The sequence below is a fragment of the Nycticebus coucang genome, chromosome 19 (assembly GCF_027406575.1).
Source record: "Nycticebus coucang isolate mNycCou1 chromosome 19, mNycCou1.pri, whole genome shotgun sequence".
Classification (NCBI taxonomy): domain Eukaryota; kingdom Metazoa; phylum Chordata; class Mammalia; order Primates; family Lorisidae; genus Nycticebus; species Nycticebus coucang.
Window position 1 is genome coordinate 1,079,063 of NC_069798.1, and position 20,812 is coordinate 1,099,874.

A 20,812-nucleotide genomic window follows, 5' to 3' on the forward strand; every position below is an offset into this window, starting at 1 on the left:
AATATTAGGGCTAAATTGTGCAGATTGGAAAAGCCTTCTAGATGGGCACATGTCCTCATTCATCCTTTCCTTTTAAGATACATTCCAGTCCCAATTCCATCTTAACTGGCTGCAGAAAGCCATTACACATTTCCCCTACAACATAGGGATCTGCTGAAGATGGACCGTTACCTTAGACTCTCTGCCTCACACTCTGCACTTTTCCAAAGCCCAGCTGGAGAAGAACTTCACAGACAGCTGCATAAAGAACATGCAGGCCATCTGTTCTTCCAAGGAACCTGGATTATCTCAATCCAACAACCACATGGTTTCAGCAAAACCCAGAAGCGTGCTTTTGACATACCGCACTTGGGTGTCACACTTCCAGACCATACAGAACACACCTGAAATGGGTTGGGGCTGGGCTGGCCCATCCTAGTAAATGGGGTACAGCATTTATTGTTAAATTGTTTTCCTTTGAGACTCACTATATTTATGCAGATTTGTCTTTAAAAAAGATCTCTGGAAGAAACCTCTCTCAAAAGTCTGTAGTGGAAACAGTAATTAGTGTTTTCTTAAATTCTGAGCACACTTGGTCATTTGATTGACTCTCTTTACAGAAACCCAGACTTCCTGCCTCCACTGATTACTACTCGAAAATGATAAAAGAATTTATAATTTTTTAGCCAGGCGTTGTGGCGGGTGCCTGTAGTCCCAGCTGCTTGGGAGGCTGAGGCAAGAGAATCGCGTAAGCCCAACAGTTAGAGGTTGCTGTGAGCCGTGTGAGGTCATGGCACTCTACCTGAGGGTGGTACAGTGAGACTCTGTCTTTACCAAAAAAAAAAAGAATTTATAATTTTTATAAATTAAAAATAAATAAAAATGAAGCATTTACAAAATGATGCTTTGTTCAGGGAAGTCTCCCCAGTCAGTGTGCCTGTGGAAGGCTTTTCCCAGCCATGCAGGAGCTAACAGGACAAGGCGTAGACCTCGGCTTGAGTAATTTCTCGTTTGCTAATCTTCAAAGTTTGAGTAAAATAGAGATTTTGCTCGTGTATTCTCCATTCTCCAATGAAGAGAGGATTCATGTATTTTCAAAGGTTAGAGCGTTGTCAACCAGCTGTTATTCATATGTCCATCGTATAACATGGACTTGCATGGTAACTTTTTAAAAGTAGGATTAATTCAATATACTTTTTAAAAGACTACTTTGTACAAATGATTGTCTTGGTCTAAGACTCCTGTTGCCCTGAGAGCTCAGTTGATCTGAGTATCCCAGGGAGGTGTGGGGTAGACTTAGTGAATGTCTTCTCCTAGATTTTCATTGTTGATATTTTATGAGACAGATAATACCTACACTTAATAAGGTCAGTTGAAGAGATAGAGTTAGAGATAGATTAAGCCAGAAAGCTTCTCTGATAAGTTAAGTCCACATTTTCACAAACATAAGAGCTTTTAGTTCCAGGCACTGAGGTATAGTCAGTCCATTGCTAGATGCCATGGATAGTTTTATTCTAATTGCCTATTTTTGTACCACTATTCATGGAGGAAAACTGTATTTAAAATATGTAATTGTTTTTAGGCTTCAGAAAGTAGCTTTGAGAAATAATTCTACATCTGCCACCCAACATCTCCGGCTTGTCATCAGAGGACAAGATCAAGACTGCTTTCAGGTCAGTGAATGCCTGTTCTCCCTTCACCTCCGCCCTGAGGGCTGCGAGTGCCTGGTGTCCCTTCACTTCTGCCCTGTGGGCTGCGAGTGCCTGGTCTCCCTTCACTTCTGCCTTGAGGGCTGCGAGTGCCTGGTCTCCCTTCACCTCCGCCCTGAGGGCTGCGAGTGCCTGGTCTCCCTTCACTTCTGCCTTGAGGGCTGCGAGTGCCTGGTCTCCCTTCACTTCTGCCATGAGGGCTGCGAGTGCCTGGTCTCCCTTCACCTCCGCCCTGAGGGCTGCGAGTGCCTGGTCTCCCTGCACCTCCGCCCTGAGGGCTGCGAGTGCCTGGTCTCCCTTCACACCCTTCACCTCGCCCTGAGGGCTGTGAGTGCCTGGTCTCCCTTCACACCCTTCACCTCGCCCTGAGGGCTGCGAGTGCCTGGTCTCCCTGCACCTCCACCCTGAGGGCTGCGAGTGCCTGGTCTCCCTGCACCTCCGCCCTGAGGGCTGCGAGTGCCTGGTCTCCCTTCACACCCTTCACCTCCGCCCTGAGGGCTGCGAGTGCCTGGTCTCCCTGCACCTCCGCCCTGAGGGCTGCGAGTGCCTGGTCTCCCTGCACCTTGCCCTGAGGGCTGCGAGTGCCTGGTCTCCCTTCACACCCTTCACCTCCGCCCTGAGGGCTGCGAGTGCCTGGTCTCCCTGCACCTCGCCCTGAGGGCTAGTGCCTGGTCTCCCTTCACACCCTTCACCTCCGTTCTGAGGGCTGCGAGTGCCTGGTCTCCCTTCACTTCTGCCCTGAGGGCTGTGAGTGCCTGGTCTCCCTTCACTTCTGCCCTGAGGGCTGCGAGTGCCTGGTCTCCCTTCACGTCCGCCCTGAGGGCTGCGAGTGCCTGGTCTCCCTTCACCTCCGCCCTGAGGGCTGCGAGTGCCTGGTTTCCCTTCACCTCCGCCCTGAGGGCTGCGAGTGCCTGGTCTCCCTTCACACCCTTCACCTCCGCCCTGAGGGCTGCAAGTGCCTGGTCTCCCTTCACTTCTGCCCTGAGGGCTGCGAGTGCCTGGTCTCCCTTCACAGTTTGGCTCTGTCCAGGTCCAGAACACGGACAGATGCAGATGAGCTTGTGTTAATGGTGTGTTTTATTTGTGCTACTGCTTTGTTTTATGCAGTGATTGTTTTTCAATTGTAGCTCCAGAACACTTTTGGTTCGGAGGAGCGATTGACTAGTAACTGTGAAATCAGAATTCACCCCAAGGAAGACATTGTCGTCTCTGTGTTGTTCGCACCTACTCGGTTGTCTTGTATGTTGGCTAAACTGGAAATCAAACAACTTGGAAATCAGTCACAGCCAGGCATTAAGTTCACAGTAAGATGATTTCATTGCCTCTCCCCCTCCACCCCTGGAGCTTATGACATGTTGTAACTATTGGTTTAATGTTGGTAAATTTCATATACTCTGCTTTTAATGTGAAAATATGTGATTGTCTACTTCCAAATAAGTTAGAGAGATTTGTAAACTTGCTTTGTAGAATTATCAAGATGTAAAAGTCACCAGCAATAGTAGTCCTGTAATCTCCAATCTCTCTTCAAATGCTTTTTAGTTCCATTTTAGTTTGAGAATTTCGAAATGTGCCTACCTTTTTAGGAACACATCTTTGGGTAAGTCCAGATGAAGCTAATTTAAAATGTTGACTTTTCAATTAAATTTTATTCTTTCAGTTCAGCAAAATTATCATCTTAGTTCAGTTTGCTATAACCAAGTACCAGACGCCGGGTGATTCATAACAAGCACAGATTTATTATTCATAGTTCTGGGAGTCGGGACGGCAAGGTCAAGGCCCTAGCAGTTGAGTGTCTGGTGGCTGCTCTCCATGCTCACACGAGGGAAGGGACAAGAACATTGCCACCAGCCTCTACTGTGAGGTGCGAGTCCCATTCCTGGGGCAGTGCCCTCCTGACTCAGTCACTTCCCCAAAGGCTCCATCAGTCAGGGCTGACAATTGTGGTCAGGCTTCCACCTGGGGATCCTGGCAGGGCCCCGCATTAAGACTGTACCAGATATGTGTATCTATTGACAAGAGTTTGTTACACTCAAGGATTTAAGCCATTCATGTATATGAATTATAGATCTAGAACAATTAGAGATGGAAGTAGTAAACTTTAGGAAAGGAAGAGGTCAGAGCAAGGTGATCTAAGAAAACGTGAGCTACGTGAAAGTGCATAGGTATTTGGCAACAGGGCTGGGATTAAAATTTTGCTTCTATTTCTTAATGTCAAGGAGGGAATGTGATAAATTAACAATATCTAAAAGCTAAAAAATTAGATATATATGGCCAATGAAGCTTTGTTTGACACTGGAGCTTGACATTTTCTCTGGAGTCACTTAATTGGCCCCATGTGCTATGATGGACAAAATTGTTTAAAGGTAAGTGGTCATTTTAACAGTTGCCTCCTTACAAGTGAGCCCAGGACACAGTGCCAGAGGAGTAATGTACTTGGGCGTCCAGCTCTGATGATCTGGTTTAATGTGAGGATAAAGCTTGGTTTGTGGAGAGAACTAAATGGGCTGCATGTTTCAGACTTCCTGAATATATTCTGAATAGTTTCAGGTTTGCAAAGGAAGAATCTCTAGAGAACTACTGACTGGTGATTTAAGACTATTTGATTTGACAGTTAGCCAAGTAAAATTTTGGGTTTGACATCTTAAGGCAAACAAGGATCTTAGTGGGGGTCCTTCCTGCACAGCCAGCCAGCCCATCCTCTCACAGGTGGGCAGAGTGGGGTTGGCCCATGGGTCATAGATGAATGTGGCTTTTATTTCACCGGAAGACGCAGACTGTTCATATTGCCTCTTTGTGAAGATAAAGCAGCCTGGAGGTGGTGGAGTGGTAGGTGAGCGGGAAAGTCCAGGAAAGGAGCCCTTTCTCTGCAGCACTCCCCTGGACAAGCCCCTCCCACTCTCATCTGTGGAGGGGGCTAGTTGCCAACCCATCTTCCACATTTGGTTGGGAGGGACAAATGATGTGATCTGTGATCTGCATACTGTAGGCGTGGTGAGACTATAGTACTGAGTAAATTTTTATTTGGTGCATGTTGGGTGTGTGCCAGGCACTGTCTTTAAGAATCAGTGTGTGGGGGAGTGTGTCCCCCAAAACTCGTGTGTTGGAAACTTTCTCCCCAGTGCCACAGCATTGAGAGGCGGGGCATTGGAGGAGGTGTTTAGGCCTGAGGGCTCTGCCCTCTTTAGTGGGTTAGTGCCTTTTTTTGTCGCTCTTGGTAGAGTGCTGTGGCATCTAGCTCACAGCAACCTCAAACTCTTGGGCTCAAGTGATCCTATTGCCTCAGCCTCCCAAGTAGCTGGGACTACAGGCACCCACCACAACGCCCTGCTATTTTTAGAGACTGGGTCTCGCTCTGGCTCAGGCTGGTCTCAAACCTGTGAGCTCAGGCAATCACCTGCCTTGGCCTGCCAGAGTGCTAGGATTATAGGTGTGCCTGGTCGGGTTAGTGCCTTTACAAAAGGGCTCAACAGAGGGAAATTTGAAATGCCCCCAAATGAGAAACTTTCTGAGTGCTGACATGACACTGAAAGGAAGGCTCCTTGGAGCATTTTGGAATTCAGAATACTCAACTGGTATGATGCAGATATTCCAAATCTTGAAATGCTCTGGTCCCAAGCATTTCAAATAAGGGATATTCAACCTATAATTAGGAATGAAAGGTAATTTTTAAAGATGAACATTTTAAAGAGCATGGGAATTTTCTTTTCTGGCAGGGCATTCTCCTTGCATTGTTATTTATGGCATGTAATCTGTGCACCTTTGTTTCCTTTGAGCCTTGGGGAGCAGGAACAGATGGTATTTCCAGGCCTGGGCCGGTGCCAGTGTATTTGTCCTTGAAGAGTTGTTGGATTTTTTGTCATCAGTTTAGTCCCTTTTACCTGCTTCTGTCTGACACTGGCTACACCAAACACTAAGAAAATTATATGATAATAGATTTTTTTTCTTCATAACATTTTGTTCTGAAAAATTTCAGAATTACTAAGAAGTTTAAAGTTCATACAGTAAACACCCACATACCTATGACTTAGATTCTACAGTTAACATTTTGCCATATTTCTTTTCCCACATGTCTAACCATCCATCAGTTCATCTATTACTGTATTTTAAAAAAAATAATTGCAAACATCAGTGTATTTCACCCTCAAAAACTTTCGAGGGCGGCGCCTGTGGCTCAGTGAGTAGGGTGCTGGCCCCATATGCCGAGGGTGGCGGGTTCAAACCCAGCCCCGGCCAAACTGCAACAACAACAACAAAAAAAAAATAGCCGGGCGTTGTGGCGGGCGCCTGTAGTCTCAGCTGCTCGGGAGAATGAGGCAGGAGAATTGTGTAAGCCAAAGAACTGGAGGTTGCTGTGAGTCCTGTGACGTCATGGCACTCTACCGAGGGCCGTAAAGTGAGACTGTCTCTACAAAAAAAAAAAAAAAAAAAAACTTCCTAAGCAAGCATCCCTAGACTAATCTGTTGTTTTGGGTGGTTTTTGTTTGTTTGTTTGTTTTTTGAGACAGAGTCTCACTATGTTGCCCTGGGTAGAGTGCCATGGCGTTACAGCTCACAGCAACCTCAAACTCCTGGGCTTAAGCGATTCTCTTGCCTCAGCTTCCCAAGTAGCTGTGACTATAGGCGCCCGCCACAACACCCGAATATTGTTTGGTTATAATTGTCATTGTTGTTTGGCAGGCCTGGGCTGGGTTCTGTTCCGCCAGCTTCAGTGTATATGGCTGGCGCCCTAGCCTCTGAGAGACAGGCATGGAGCCTAATCTTTTTATTACTATTTCTGTATCATCTAAGCTTGGCTTTTATAACTGTAGGTATCCACAGCACTATCAGAGTGCAGATAGTTGTGCAGCTCTTTGCTGTGTTTTTCTTTTAGGACCAAAGTTCTTAACATAATGCTGGGCTGGATGTGGGTAGCTACTAGCTGAGGTGTACAAATAGTACCGTTTTTATTTGTATTAAATCTTTCTGCATTTTTTTCTGGGTATAATTCAGTCTTCTGCTTTCTACTTACATTAAAATAATTTTGGATACGTGTATTTTCTTTCAGATACCTTTGTCTGGATATGGAGGAGCAAGTAATCTTATTTTGGAAGGTGTTAATAAACTGTCTGACAGTTACATGGTAACAGTGGATGACTTAATACCTGGCAAAGAAGATAGAATTGTTTTTTCTGTCCGCAACACTGGCTCCCGAGCAGCTTTCGTTAAAGCTGTAGTTTTTAAGGATTCTCAGAAAAAGGTTTTGTTGGATCCTGAAGTACTGAGGATTTTTCCAGATAAATTTGTCCTCAAGGAAAGAACACAAGAAGTAAGTATAAAAGACTCTGCATTAAAAGCTGAACTCATTTTTTGATTAAATTAATGATTATGTGTTTCATGGCCAAAAGCTAAAATGATATTTGAAAATCGTGTAGAAATAGAAGTGTTTCTATGGTATAATTGGAAACGCCTGACAGATGCCTGGTGTCTGTATCTTAAGAATTTACACACAGTGAAATGACTTACAAGAAAAATATTTAATATTTACTCCTGATTTTTTCTCTTGGCATCAGGATGTTACTTTAATATATAATCCATCAGACAGAGAGAGCAATTACAAAGCTGCAACACAACTGTCCACTGTGTACTTCTTTGGTGGAGATGAAATCTCAAGACAGCAATATCGAAGGTAGATTACTTACACAATGCTGGGAACCCTTCAGTGGAAACAATGAGGGCTCAGGTGGTTTGGGATTTGTGAACTGGTAAATGAAAACCGTGGTAAAATTTGTGTGGCTGATAAGTTACCATGTTGTGTGGAAGAAATAGCCACAGGAAACTCAACCCCTGTGTTTCCTTATGATATGCATTCTTTTGTAGACATGTATTGTGCCTGTTTTTCAATAAGAGTGTCATACTGCATAACAGGACCATGTTTGTTTGTTTGTTTGTTATAAAGAGACAGTCTCAGTTTGTTGGCCTCAGTAGAGTGATAGGGCATCACAGCTCACAGCAACCTCCAGCTCTTGGGCTTAAGCGATTCTCTTGCCTCAGCCTCCCAAGTAGCTGGGACTACAGGCATTGCTACAATGCCTGGCTAAGGACCATGTTCTTAGTACAATAGATCTAGAAAATACCTAAGAACTACTGAAAGATTATATGGTATCAACACACCTGCACCTGTAATTTGGAATATTTCTGAGGAAGCAGTGAATTATTTGAAAGGATCAAGTAGTATTTTAGAAATGTGTAAGATGGGGCAGCGCCAGTGACTCAGTGAGTAGAGCACCGGCCCCTTACACCGAGGGTGGCGGGTTCGAACCTGGGCCCCAGCCAAAACTGCAACAAAAAAATATCCGGGTTTTGTGGCGGGCGCCTGTAGTCCCAGCTACTTGGGAGGCTGAGGAAAGAGAATCGCCTACGCCCGAGAGCTGGAGGTTGCTGTGAGCTGTGACACCACAGCACTCTGCCAAGGACAACAAAGTGAGACTCTGTCTCTAAAAAAAAAGAAAAAGAAATGTGTAAGATGTTTATCTTGTACCTATTTAAAGCATCTACTTCTTTAAAATCTAATATATCTAGCTCAAATATAATTTAATGCACTAAACTGTTGGCAAATTCAAGGTATTGATTAAGGTTTAGGTATGATTTAAACATAAATTACAGTTTTGTGTGTTGAATTCTAGATTCTTTTATTGTAGGTTGTTTTCCTAGATCAGAAGACCTAAATATAAGTGAAGCTCATGATGTTTTATGATAGTGGGAAATGATTAGAAGGGGTTACAGATGAATTCAGCAATCTGCCTTCATCCAGCCCTGCCTGCTGTGCTGTGGTTTTATTCTGATACAGAAACTGGGAAATTGTTTTGTTCTTAATTTGTTGAGGACTGTAAAAGTTTAAAAAGAGGATGTTTAATGGTAACTTGCTACATAGCGTAGGAACAGACCAAATGTGAAGAGCTCAACTTTGAACCAGTTTTTTTTTTCTTAATTAAATATTTTAGAGATAGAAACTTCTTTGGTTATAGAAAGCAATGTATTGTTTTACAATTCCTCTTTGCTGTAAAATTATAATTAGATTTTTCTTTGTTAAACGTCTAAGTTTTATGGAGAAATTTACATCACATTTTCTCACTCCAAAAATTCTCTCAAAGAGACCAGACTAGGTTTATAGTCATGTGGTAATTTAAACATTTCCCTCTGAGGTACATCATTTTTTAGCATGTTCTTCTTCTTTTTTTTTTTGCAGTTTTTGGCTGGGGCTGGGTTTGAACCCACCACCTCCAGCATATGGGGTCAGCACCCTACTCCTTTGAGCCACAGGCGTCACCCAGCATGTTCTTTTTTATTCTGAGACAAATTTCTAACTGTGACCAAATTATCACAAATACTGAAAATGTCAGACCTGAAAAATATCTACTTTTACTCTTTCTTCTACTTTTGTATTAGGAAGTTCTTTTGTTGGTGTCAGTGTTTAACTGAAACTGTTGATTTTACTACTTATATGCAAATTTTAAGGGAAATTCCAAAAGTTTTCTTCTAGCTATGAGATCTATGTATTGTGGGATTTGGATAGTGGGATTTGCCAAGTGATTAATGAAAATCTTATTAAATCTTACTAATAAAAATCTGTGTTGCTAGAGCCTTGTCTCATGAACCAGAGATTATAAAACAGATACTTCCAGAACATAGTGTGCTGCGAAACATTGACTTTGCTGAATCATTTCAAGATGAGCTACTAGTAACTGAAGGTAAGAATTTTAACGTGTCTCCATGTCTTAAATCTTTTGGATCATTTATGGTATTATCTAGGTCCAGTGATATCAGAAGGAAAAGTGTTCATTTGGATATGTCAGTCCGTGTTTGAGCCATAGCTCTGCTATATGAATTCAAACAAATTATACCACTGAAATTCAGTTTCCTTATCTGTAAAATGGGAAGAAGAATGTTATCTGTCTTTTCCTCCGTACAGAGTTTTTATGAGATCAAATGAATAGGCTTTGCTAGATAAATGTTAGATGTTATTAATATTTTACTGCTCTTAGTCTCTGGGTAGGCTTGTAAACAGGCAGACAGTGGTCATTATTAAACTCCTATTAGGCTGGGCACAAAGGCTCCTGTCAGTAATCCTAGCACTTTGGAAGGCCCAGGCAGGAGAATGATTTGAGGCTAGGAGTTTGAGACTAGCTTGGGCAAGAGTAAGACCTCATCTCTGCAAAAAAATAAAAAAATTAGACAGGCATGGTCTATAGGTATTTGCCTATAGACCTGACCAGCCACGCAGGAGGCTGTGGCAGGAATTGGAGGCTGCAGTGAGCTGTGAGGATGCCACTGCACTCTAGCCTGGGAGATTGAGTGAGACCTTGTCTTCAAAACAGATCTCAGATTAATGCTACTTAAGATTTGATTGTGAACTGGCACTCATGCTGAAGTTTCTATGCTATTGTAAGAGTTATGGGAGATGAGATGGGGGCAAAAAAAAATCCAAAATAGATAGTGATGAAGTGACCGTGACTAGGTGATTATCCCTATTTGAGTTCAAATATTAAATAGTGCTTATTTATTATAAAAAGTATATGTATGGAGACATACAAATTATGTAAAAACGTGTGCACAGATTTTCACTGAGGGCAACATGGTGAGACTCAGTCTAAAAAAAAGAAAAAAAACACCAAGAAGTTAGATATAACTTTAATGCCCAAGAATAGGAGGCAGTAGAAAATTTTAAAACCTTTAGAGCAGTGAAATTTATCTCTACTAAATGACATGGAAAGCTGTTCATTTATTACAAAATATCTTATTTTAAAAGTGTGTATAGTAGGATCTCATTTTGGTAAAAATAATTTACCTATATGTGTAATGAGTAAAATCACCGGAGTATACACAGCAAAATATTAAGTGGCAGAACTTCAGGTGATAGTTGGTTCCTTCTATTTTTATTTACTGGTTTTTAATTGATGGAATATATTTTGCTTCTAAAATGTGAAATGATAAAGGAAAGGATACTTATGCCTTAGTAGGGGTGTGGACTAGTCTGTGACCTTTCCAGTAAAGTAACATCTCAAAGCGGAAGCAGAGGAGACAGTTGAAAACGGTGAGCAGCTTGGAAAGGGCTTGTCAGCAGGGTGCCGAGGGAGTGGGGTGAGGAGAGAGACCCATCTCTGCCACTGCAGCCCCTTGTCTCCTCCTCATAGCAAGGACCCAAATAAAAGGTGGAACTATACAGAAATGGAACAGTAACACTCAGTAACTCACTACAAGAGTGGTGAAGACTGCGATTAAAAATAAGCAGCAAGAGTTCGCAGTGGTTTGGAAGATTGCATGGCCCTGATTGACCAAGCAGCTGTTGGTTGAATGGGTGCACACATGGTGAGAACACACAGGGTGCCCCTGCACTGTGTGGACACTGGGGTTTGTGGCGCAGGAAGCTGCCTTGTCCAGGAGGGGCCTCCTAACTAAGCAGAAGGCAGAAGATGAAGGAGTGTCTGGAGAGGGCCCTGACAGACCGTGTGTAGGAATCTGGAGGGGGCACCTCAAGTAGAAAGAGGTGACTAAGGAGCTGGACTTGAAGAAAGGGGAGGAGTTGACAGGGTGGAGAAAATGGGACCCAAGTGAGGAAGAATCTTCCAAGTGGAGGGAATTGTAAAATCAAGTAATGTGTTTTGTTAACGGTTGTGTTGATAAACCTAACCAAGAGCTGTGTAACCTTCCAAGATCGCCCCTTTGAGATGGTGTATTTATTGTCCAGATGAATGGAAAAAACAATCCTACTTTTTAAAAATGTTGGTTAATACCATAAATCATCTACGAGATTGTCATTGTTGAATTTTGTATGTGATTATTTTGAACAGCATTTGCTTGAACACACCACTACATATATTTGTAATAGTCTTTTACAAAATGTGTTATTTGTGGCAATATTTTCATCATTGATTAAAACTTTCATTGTCAGATGTCTTGGTTAAGTTAATATAAATTTAAATTTAGTTACTATGTTCTTTTAAAATTTCCACTAAAGGCTCGGCACCTGTAGCACAGTGCTCACGGCACCAGCCACATACACCAAGGCTGAGAAGTTCAAACCCAGCCTGGGCCAGCTAAACAACAGTGACAACTGCAACAAAAGCAACAAAAAATTGTCAGGGTTGTGGCAGGAGCCTGTAGTCCTAGCTACTTGGGAGACTGATGCAAGAGAATCTCTTAAGCCCAAGAATTTGAGGTTGCTGTGAGCTGTGACACCACAGCACTCAATGGCACTCTACCCCGGTGACAAAGTGACACTGTCTCAAAAAAAAAAAAAATAAATAAAAATAAATAAAATTTCCATTAAAAATATATGATACTTGTTCAACTACACTTGATAGGTTCAGTTTAGATAATTTTAAAGTGTGATATTTATATATTTTAATTTATATGTAGAATATAAAACACTCTTACAAAGTACAGTAGAACCTCCATACCTCACCACCTCCATACATTGACCATCTCCTTAAGTTGACCTGATTTTCATAGACTGGCTGGAGATTTCCTTATGTTGACCACCTCTGGATGTTGATCAGTTTGTGACAGTCCCGTGGATGGCCGCCTTTCAGGGCTCTGCTGGATCTTGCGTGGACAGATCTGGGGGGGCCTGATCTAGAGATGTCACTTGGGGCATTATTTTATTAATCTAAAAATAATTATGTTAATAGTACCTGGTTTATAGATTTGTTTAAATTAATTGTCTGTGAGATTGCCATTCACAAAGTACCTTAACCTCTTTGTTCTTTAAATTTTTACCTTTTTTATTTTTTATTGTTGGGGATTCATTGAGGGTACAAAGAACCAGGTTACACTGCTTGCATTTGTTAGGTAAGGTCCCTCTTATAATTGTGTCTCCTGTCCAAGAGGTGTGTCACACACCCTGACCCACAACCCCCCAAATTCTTTGTCTTTGAAGTGGAGACAATAGTACCTGCCTCATAGAGTTGTTTTGAAAATTAACTAAACTAACATATATAAAGGAATTAGAATAGTGCCTGGCCCATAGCAAACTTTATATAAACGTTAATCGTCATGTATATTTTGAAAAACATTCTTATTTTAATGCTCACAAGAACCCCTGAGATAGGTTGTTACTCTAAGCTGTAATTGAGCTCAGAGAGGTTAAATAACTTTTCAAAGGTCACAGATCTAATGAGTGGTGGGGGTGGGGTTGGTGGTGGGGGTGGGGTTGGGTCCAAGTTCAGGCCCAGCCCTGAGCTGCAGCCCAGTGGCCTGTGCTTTCCTGTGTTAGTCATCAAAATGTCACTTACCCCAACTGTTTTGTGGCTTACAATTACATAAATGTATCCGTTATTTCATGTGAAGATTCATATATTTCAAAACATTATTTTCTATTTCAGTATGTGATCTTCCCCAACGGCCCAATGATGTTCAGCTTTTTTATGGAAACATGTATAAAATTGTTCTTTCAGTAATTGGAGAATTCAGAAATTCCATTTCTAGCAGAGAATTTCTCCAGTCTTCTTCCAGAGCTAGTTTGGAATCTAAAAGGTAAATTGAATGAACAGAATTCTTTGACCAGATCTCAAGATTTATTTGATTCATAGTAGAGCTGATATTTTCTCCATAGACTTTATTACTATTTTGTCTCAAAATGTTTATTCAGCTTTTTTTTAGTTTAAATTGAAATAATTTCAAACTTTCAGGAAAAGTTTAAAAATATGTACCCTGCGTTCAGATTCCCTATTGGTAACATTCACTACACTTTATATGATCATTCATTACTTGTATATAACCTTTTTCTTTCTGAGCTACCAAAGAGTAAGTTGCAGGCAATGATAACCAGTTAGTCCCAAATTTCCTGGAAACACTCTTTCTGCATAGCCATGGAGAACCCATGGAAAACCCGTCAAAAATTAGGACACTCAACGTTGATGCCCCACTGGTATTTAGGCTGCAGATTCCATTCATATTCCACCCATCCTTCCACTAATGTCCTTTATAGTTAAACCACAAAACAGAAAAATTTCTTTTTGCCCTTTCTTCCTGGCTCAGAATCTAATCTCAGATTGCACTTAGTGAGCCTATGTGTGTACTCTTTTTCAGAATAGAACAGTTCTTAAGCCTTTCCATATGACCAAGATAGCAGAAGGTTGGATTAACAAGTCAGATCCACAGGCTCAAAGATAGTATTTAGCATTAAGCTTTACTAATAATTTGAAGTGAAGCCTGAAGGAGTCCAGGATGGCCTACAGCATTTCCTAGGTCCCTTTTGCAACATTAATTCTTGCATCTGGCTCAGATTTAACACACATTCTCTAAGTTATACGTGTGATACATGGCTTACACAAAAGGGGGCATTATTTTGTACATGAAAGTTCTATTTTATACTTTGATAATTATACAACTTGTGATTTTTTTCAAAGATTTGAACCCCATGGGATCATAAATTTCTGGTTTCTTTACCACAAATAATTCCAGACAGACCAGGTGCATCCTTTTAAAAGCATTTCATGAGAGATGGAGCCTAAGAGTTTGAGGTTGCTGTGAGCTGTGGCGTCACAGCACTCTATCGAGGGAGGAAGGGTGAGAGGTCAGAAAATGGGTATCTCTGCCCAGTGTTGACTTGAAATCAAGGGAGTTTCGGCCCTACCATGTGTTAGGAGAGTCCATGCACTGCACGATGAAACTTTAGTTATGTCATATGCTTTGGAGCTTATAAAATTCAGTGAATTGTAATTTTTTATAATCTGAAGTTTACTTTGTTTTAATACTTAATAAAAATCTTTTTAAACCTTATTAGCACTTCTTACTATAGCATTTTGCCCAGAAGACTGTCCTGTTTTAATGGCTTTATTTTGTGTCAGCATTGTGAAACTAATTATTGTACAGCGTTAGATACAGTAAGTATTTTGTTTTTCTTAAATTCCTAATATTGGGTCATTTTCTTTTTTAATTTTTTTTTTTTTTTTTTTGAGAGAGAGAGTCTCACTTTGTCGCCCTAGGTAAAGTGCTGTGGTGTCATAGCTTACAACAACATCAAACTCTTGGGCTCAAGTGATTCTTTTGCCTCAGCCTCCCAGGTAGCTGGGACTATAGGCTCCCACCACAACGCCCGGCTATTTTTAGACGTGGAGGGTCTCCCTCTGGCTCAAGCTGGTCTCGAGCCCGTGAGCTCAGGTTATCTGCCCACCTCGGCCTCCCAGAGTGCTGTGATTACAGGGGTGACCCACTAAGACCTGCCTATTGGGTCATTTTCTTATAAGTTTTTTAGGAGCCTTCAGATGGCATGCTGAAATCAAGGCAGAAGAAAATTTAAACTGCCGAATACTCTAATAATTAGAGTTTGTTGTAGTATTTGACCTGTACTGTATTTTTTTATGTACACTTTTAAGTATAAACATTATGAAGGAATTTTATTTACTGAAAAACACGAAGTACATAATATGTTTCTAGTTTTGTCTTAAATGTTTTTAGATTTATGAAAAATTCATAGCAAAATGTGACATTGTCTGAACCTTTTTGTTCTCTCTTTTTTTTTTCTTTCTTTCTTTCTTTTTTTTTTTTTGGCGACAGAGTCTCACTTTGTCTCCCTCAGTTAGAGTGCTCTGGTATCACAGCTCACAGCAACCTCAAACTCTTGGGCTCAAGTGATTCTTTTGCCTCAGCCTCCCAAGTGGCTGGGACTACAGACACCCACCACAATGCCTGGCTAGTTTTAGAGATAAGATCTTGCTCTTGCTCACGCTGGTCTTGAATTCCTGAGCTTAGGCAGTCCACAAGCCTCAGCCTCTCAGAGAGCTGGGATTATACAGGCATAAACCACCAAGCCCAGCCCATCGTCTGAACTTTTATCCTTTTTAACTTCTTTTTTCTTGCTTTCTCTCTTAATTTTCTGAATTTAAATAATTTTTTTAGTGACTCAGAAACCTCTGGAAAACACAGTGGCAATATCTCTTTGGATGTTTTACCAGTTAGAGGTCCTCAAGGTTCTTATCTATCACAAGCTGCTCACCCACCTCAGGATGCCTCTGCCTCTGAAGAGATGTGGATGGTCCAACCTGAGCACCTGGTCCTGGTAGCCCCTTCTCCTTGTGAGTATGTTGACAGCCATGCTAAAGACCATGTCCTGGGGTTGAGGCGCTGCCTCCGTACCTGTGGCTTATGTGGTGAGTCCTGTGGATGTGTGCCCTGCCACTGGAGCCTGTCCTTGTCCCAAGGCTGTGCTCCTCTGCTAGGACCCAAGCTCACAGTGGCAGAACCACAGCCCTGGGAGAGCTCACTTGGCACTCACTCACTTGGCTGCCCTTTACCCTGGGAGAGCTGGTTCAGAATAGGATGGGATCTGACGTGTGTGCACATGCAGAGTGAGTTCCTGGTGGTTGGAGAGCTGGTTCAGAGTAGGAGGGGATCTGACCTGTGTCCACATGCAGAGTGTGTGCCTGGTGGTTGGAGAGCTGGTTCAGAGTAGGAGGGGATCTGACGTGTGTGCACATGCAGAGTGAGTGCCTGGTGGTTGGGGAGCTGGTTCAGAGTAGGAGGGGATCTGACGTGTGTGCACATGCAGAGTGGTTGCCTGGTGGTTGGAGAGCTGGTTCAGAGTAGGAGGGGATCTGACGTGTGCACATGCAGAGTGAGTGCCTGGTGGTTGGGGAGCTGGTTCAGAGTAGGAGGGGATCAGACGTGTGTGCACATGCAGAGTGAGTGCCTGGTGGTTGGGGAGCTGGTTCAGAGTAGGAGGGGATCAGACGTGTGTGCACATGCAGCGTGTGTGCCTGGTGGTTGGGGAGCTGGTTCAGAGTAGGAGGAGATCTGACGTGTGTGCACATGCAGAGTGAGTGCCTGGTGGTTGGGGAGCTGGTTCAGAGTAGGAGGGGATCTGACGTGTGTGTACATGCAGAGTGTGTGCCTGGTGGTTGGGGAGCTGGTTCAGAGTAGGAGGGGATCTGACGTGTGTGCACATGCAGAGTGTGTGACTGGTGGTTGGGGAGCTGGTTCAAAGTAGGAGGGGATCTGACGTGTGTGCACATGCAGAGTGTGTGCCTGGTGGTTGGGGAGCTGGTTCAGAGTAGGATGGGATCTGACCTGTGTCCACATGCAGAGTGTGTGCCTGGTGGTTGGAGAGCTGGTTCAGAGTAGGAGGGGATCTGACGTGTGTGCACCTGCAGAGTGAGTGCCTGGTGGTTGGGGAGCTGGTTCAGAGTAGGAGGGGATCTGACGTGTGTGCACATGCAGAGTGAGCGCCTGGTGGTTGGAGAGCTGGTTTAGAGTAGGAGGGGATCTGATGTGTGTGTACATGCAGAGTGAGTGCCTGGTGGTTGGGGAGCTGGTTCAGAGTAGGAGGGGATCTGACGTGTGTGCACATGCAGAGTGAGTTCCCTGTGGTGACAATTTTCAGACCCCACTTCCCCTAACTTCACTCCATGTTGCCAGTGTCTTTGTCGTCTCCTGTCGTGAACAGTTGGGCTCACTTATCAGGGATTTGAAATTCTTGTAATTTAGCAGTTGGGAGATCGAAATAAATCGCATCATTTGTTAAATGTTTGCCTTTTCACTGTTGCTAAATGTAAATTTTATTTTTCTGATACAACAGGTGACTTGGCGAAAACGGCTTGTTTCCAGATTGTAAATAATTGTGCCGTGCTGCTGAGATTCGAGCTGTGCTGGCCGGCGCACTGTCTCACAGTCACACCGCAGCTCGGCTGTGTCTCGCCACAGTGAGTAAGACTGCTATGCTCTTCAGAGTGCAGTCCTGATGCTGTTAGGGTGACTTGCTGTGGGTTAAATTGTCTCACCACCGTGAGGACGACTGCTCTGCTCTTCAAAGTGCAGTCCCAATGCTGTGAGAGTGACGTTCCGTGGGTCAAATAATGTTTCTTTTTAACTTACTGAGCAAAACTTTGCACTGTGCTGATGGTACAGAGTATTTGCTTGTGGAGTAAATGGCACACCATTTTGGGAAGCAGAGGTCACACACAGCCAGCCATGGTTAACCTGAGGTGACAGAGGCAGAACAGAGTCCCTGGAAGAGGACAGAATGCTTTAGTGTCATGCTCTGCCCACAAAATTACAAAAAGGAGCAAAACTGGGCCTGTGACAGGGACAGGGACCACTGTGTGCGTAAAGCCCAAACAAAACAGTTCTGCTGTTCTCTGTCCTTGGCTTGATCTATATTCTCCTGGTTTTGTCCAAAGGACATTTTTTTAGACAAAGCTTTCTGACTTTTTAGTGTGTCTGTGCCCTCCTCTAGTTTACCATTTTCTACACAGAATATACTAAGACCGAAGCCAGATGGTTATACACAGCTCCTCTGCGTGGCTCCTCGCTGGGAGGAGGGCAGCCACACCTGCAGCTTCTCAGAGGCCTTGTCATGCAGCACAACTCTTATACCTGCTTCATATTTGGGGTCAGCATCTTTGCAGAAGGCTGATATGAAGTTTGTTTGCTTTTGCAAAATGACGTGTGTTCATTTAGGGGCATTTATTTGACTAAGACTATGGTCAGCGACACACCAGAGCCCTCAGTTAAAGTCTCCTAAGTGTTCCTGTGCTTCTCAGCTAGCGGCTGAGAGGACAGAGAGGCGCAGCAGGTTTGCACAAGTCGTCTTCTCTGTAGCCCACGTGTTCTTTTTTTTTTTTTTTGAGACAGTCTCATTATGTCGCCCTCGGTAGAGTGCCGTGGCATCACAGCTCACAGCAACCTCAAACTCTAGGGCTTAAGTGATTCTCTTGCCTCAGTCTCCCAAGTGGCTGGGACTACAGGCGCCCACCACAACACCCGCCTGTTTTTTGGTTGCAGTTGTCATTGTTGTTTAGCAGGCCCCGGTCTGGGCTCCCACCCAGCAGCCTCGGTATATGTGGCCGGCACTCTACTCACTGAGCTCCAGGCTCTGAGCCAGCCCTAGTGTTCTTCAGTAGTGGTGAATCATTTTGCCCTTCCATTTTTGTAGCCTGTGATTTAAGCCACAAATCTGATCACATCGTCCACTTTAAACTCTCGAAGAGAACACTGAGCACAGGAAATAGCAACTGGGTTGTAAGGAAACAGTATTTTCTTTTTTTTAGAGACAGAGTCTCAAGCTGTTGCCCTGTGTAGAGTGCTATAGCGTCACAGCTCACAGCAACCTCCAGCTCTTAGGCTTAGGTGATTCTCTTGCCTCAGCCTCCCAAGTAGCTGGGACTACAGGCGCCTGCCACAACGCCCAGCTATTTTTTTGTTGCAGTTTGGCTAGGGCTGGGTTTGAACCCACCACCCTCGGCATATGTATATGAGGCTGGCGCCCGCTGAGCCACAGGCTTCGCCTGAAACAGAGTGTTTTCTTCATTTCTTTCCTACCTACCTTTCTTCCAGCTTCTTCCCCAGCTTCTGCATTCTCTGTGACTGTGACTATTTTATTACCAAGTGGATCAAATTTTCTTCTGAATTGCCTTTAAAATGGTATTTCTGTGGCGTGGTTTGTTTTCACATGAGTTTTGCCAGTGGGGCATGAGTTGGTGTCATTTGGCTTTTCTTAGGCACTGAGTTGAGAACCGAAGGCCACGTGAGCTGGTGGGGGCCCAGGGGCTCTCTCTGCTCTCTCAAACTGTAGAGGCACAATCAGTCCCTGGCTGACAGTTTTGATGACTCTTGTGATTACTGCTGTTAAAGTACAGAATACTTTTGATTTTCATTATTAATATTTTTTTTAAGGAGTAAACTACAAATTCTTGTGAGTCCTAACTCCTCCTTATCCACAAAACCGTCGATGTTCCCGTGGAGTGGGCTGATATATATACACTGTGACAATGGACAGAAGGTACTTTGGAAAGTGGGTTTTCTTTGAGCAACATTTCTCTTACTGTGTAGCTTTGGTTCTGTAATCCTCATTAACGCTTACATTTCAGAAGTCAAATGAAGGTATGGTTGACCTTCTGTATCTAAAGGTTCCACATCAGCAGGTTAAGCCAACCACAGATTGAAAATAATAAAAAATAATACAAATAAAAATAAAAATATAACAACTGTTCACGTAGCATTTACTTTGTGTTAGGTAGTGTAGGTAATCTAGAGATGATGTAAAGCCCAGGGGGAGGTGTGTGGTTTACATGCAAATGCTGTGTCCTTCTGTGCAAGGGACTTGAGCATCATGGATTTTAGTGTCCTTTGGGGTTCTGGAACCAGTCCTCCCTGGATACCAGAGCTGTGTTTGTTCTTTGAGTTCCGCTAAGTTTATTTCATTAGTGTTTTGCACCAGACTTCTCAGTCATCAGAATGACTCTTGAGGGTGGGCGTGGAGCCATTGCTAATTTGCAGAGTTACTTAAAAAGAGGGGATGGGAGGCTTAGAGCCAAAGATGTACTGTGTTCAACATCTAGTAAACCTTAATTTCTAAATTTCTCAGTATTTTGTTTGTTTGGCATTTCTTTTCTCTACTATAATTTAAAAATAGGAATTGTTTCTTTTTGAATTATAGTTGTATTTGTGTCTTTTTCCTTTATTTGGTTCATTTCAGAAAATTGTGAAAGTTCAAATTCGAGAAGATTTGACTCAAGAAGAACTTTTAACTCATTTGGCCTCCAAACCATTCGGAATTCTTCCCCCAGTATCTGAGCCTTCAGTTAGTCTTTTGGTGAAACCAATGACAAAACCACCTTCCACGAAAGTTGAAATAAGAAACAAGACTATTACTTTTCCTATGACAGAACCTGGTAAAACTTCAGGTACTGTATCAGAAACATGTCATTCAGATGTCTGAGTGTAATGCTGTGTTCTTAGCTGAACACAAAGTGGTGGTCAGTACAGATTTTCCCCCCTGCTAAAGGAGAAGATCAAGTTTGTCATTAGCATTCACTTCAGTGCTGGGCTGGATTTGGAACTCAGTCTTGTTTTTTTTTTTTTAGAGGCTAAGTCTCACTTAGTCACCCTTGGTAGAGTGCCCTGGTGTCACAGCTCACAGCAACCTCTGGGCTTAGGTGATTCTTTTGCCTCAGACTCCCGAGTAGGTGAGACTATAGGCACCTGCTATAACGCCCAGCTGTTTTTTGTTGCAGTTTGGCTGGGGCCAGGTTTGAACCCGCCACCCTTGGTATATGGGGCCGGCGCCCTACTCACTGAGCCACAAGTACTGCCCTAGAACTCAGTCTTACAGTGTTAAAGCTGGATGTTTAGTGACTGTTCCAGGAGTC

The 20,812-nt window shown here is 43.1% G+C and overlaps 1 protein-coding gene across 2 annotated transcripts in view; it reads left to right on the forward strand.

Annotated features, from left to right (window-relative positions):
- Positions 1-20,812, forward strand: part of CEP192 (centrosomal protein 192) — a 151,132-nt gene that overhangs the window by 100,340 nt on the left and 29,980 nt on the right. For both annotated transcript variants that reach the window (XM_053571227.1, XM_053571228.1), the window contains exons 30-39: positions 1,562-1,652; positions 2,816-2,992; positions 6,733-6,993; positions 7,238-7,353; positions 9,306-9,415; positions 13,049-13,199; positions 15,567-15,742; positions 17,242-17,365; positions 19,338-19,443; positions 20,140-20,347. In XM_053571227.1, the coding sequence (XP_053427202.1) occupies positions 1,562-1,652; positions 2,816-2,992; positions 6,733-6,993; positions 7,238-7,353; positions 9,306-9,415; positions 13,049-13,199; positions 15,567-15,742; positions 17,242-17,365; positions 19,338-19,443; positions 20,140-20,347 (1,520 nt within the window). The remainder of the gene's footprint in view (positions 1-1,561; positions 1,653-2,815; positions 2,993-6,732; positions 6,994-7,237; positions 7,354-9,305; positions 9,416-13,048; positions 13,200-15,566; positions 15,743-17,241; positions 17,366-19,337; positions 19,444-20,139; positions 20,348-20,812) is intronic.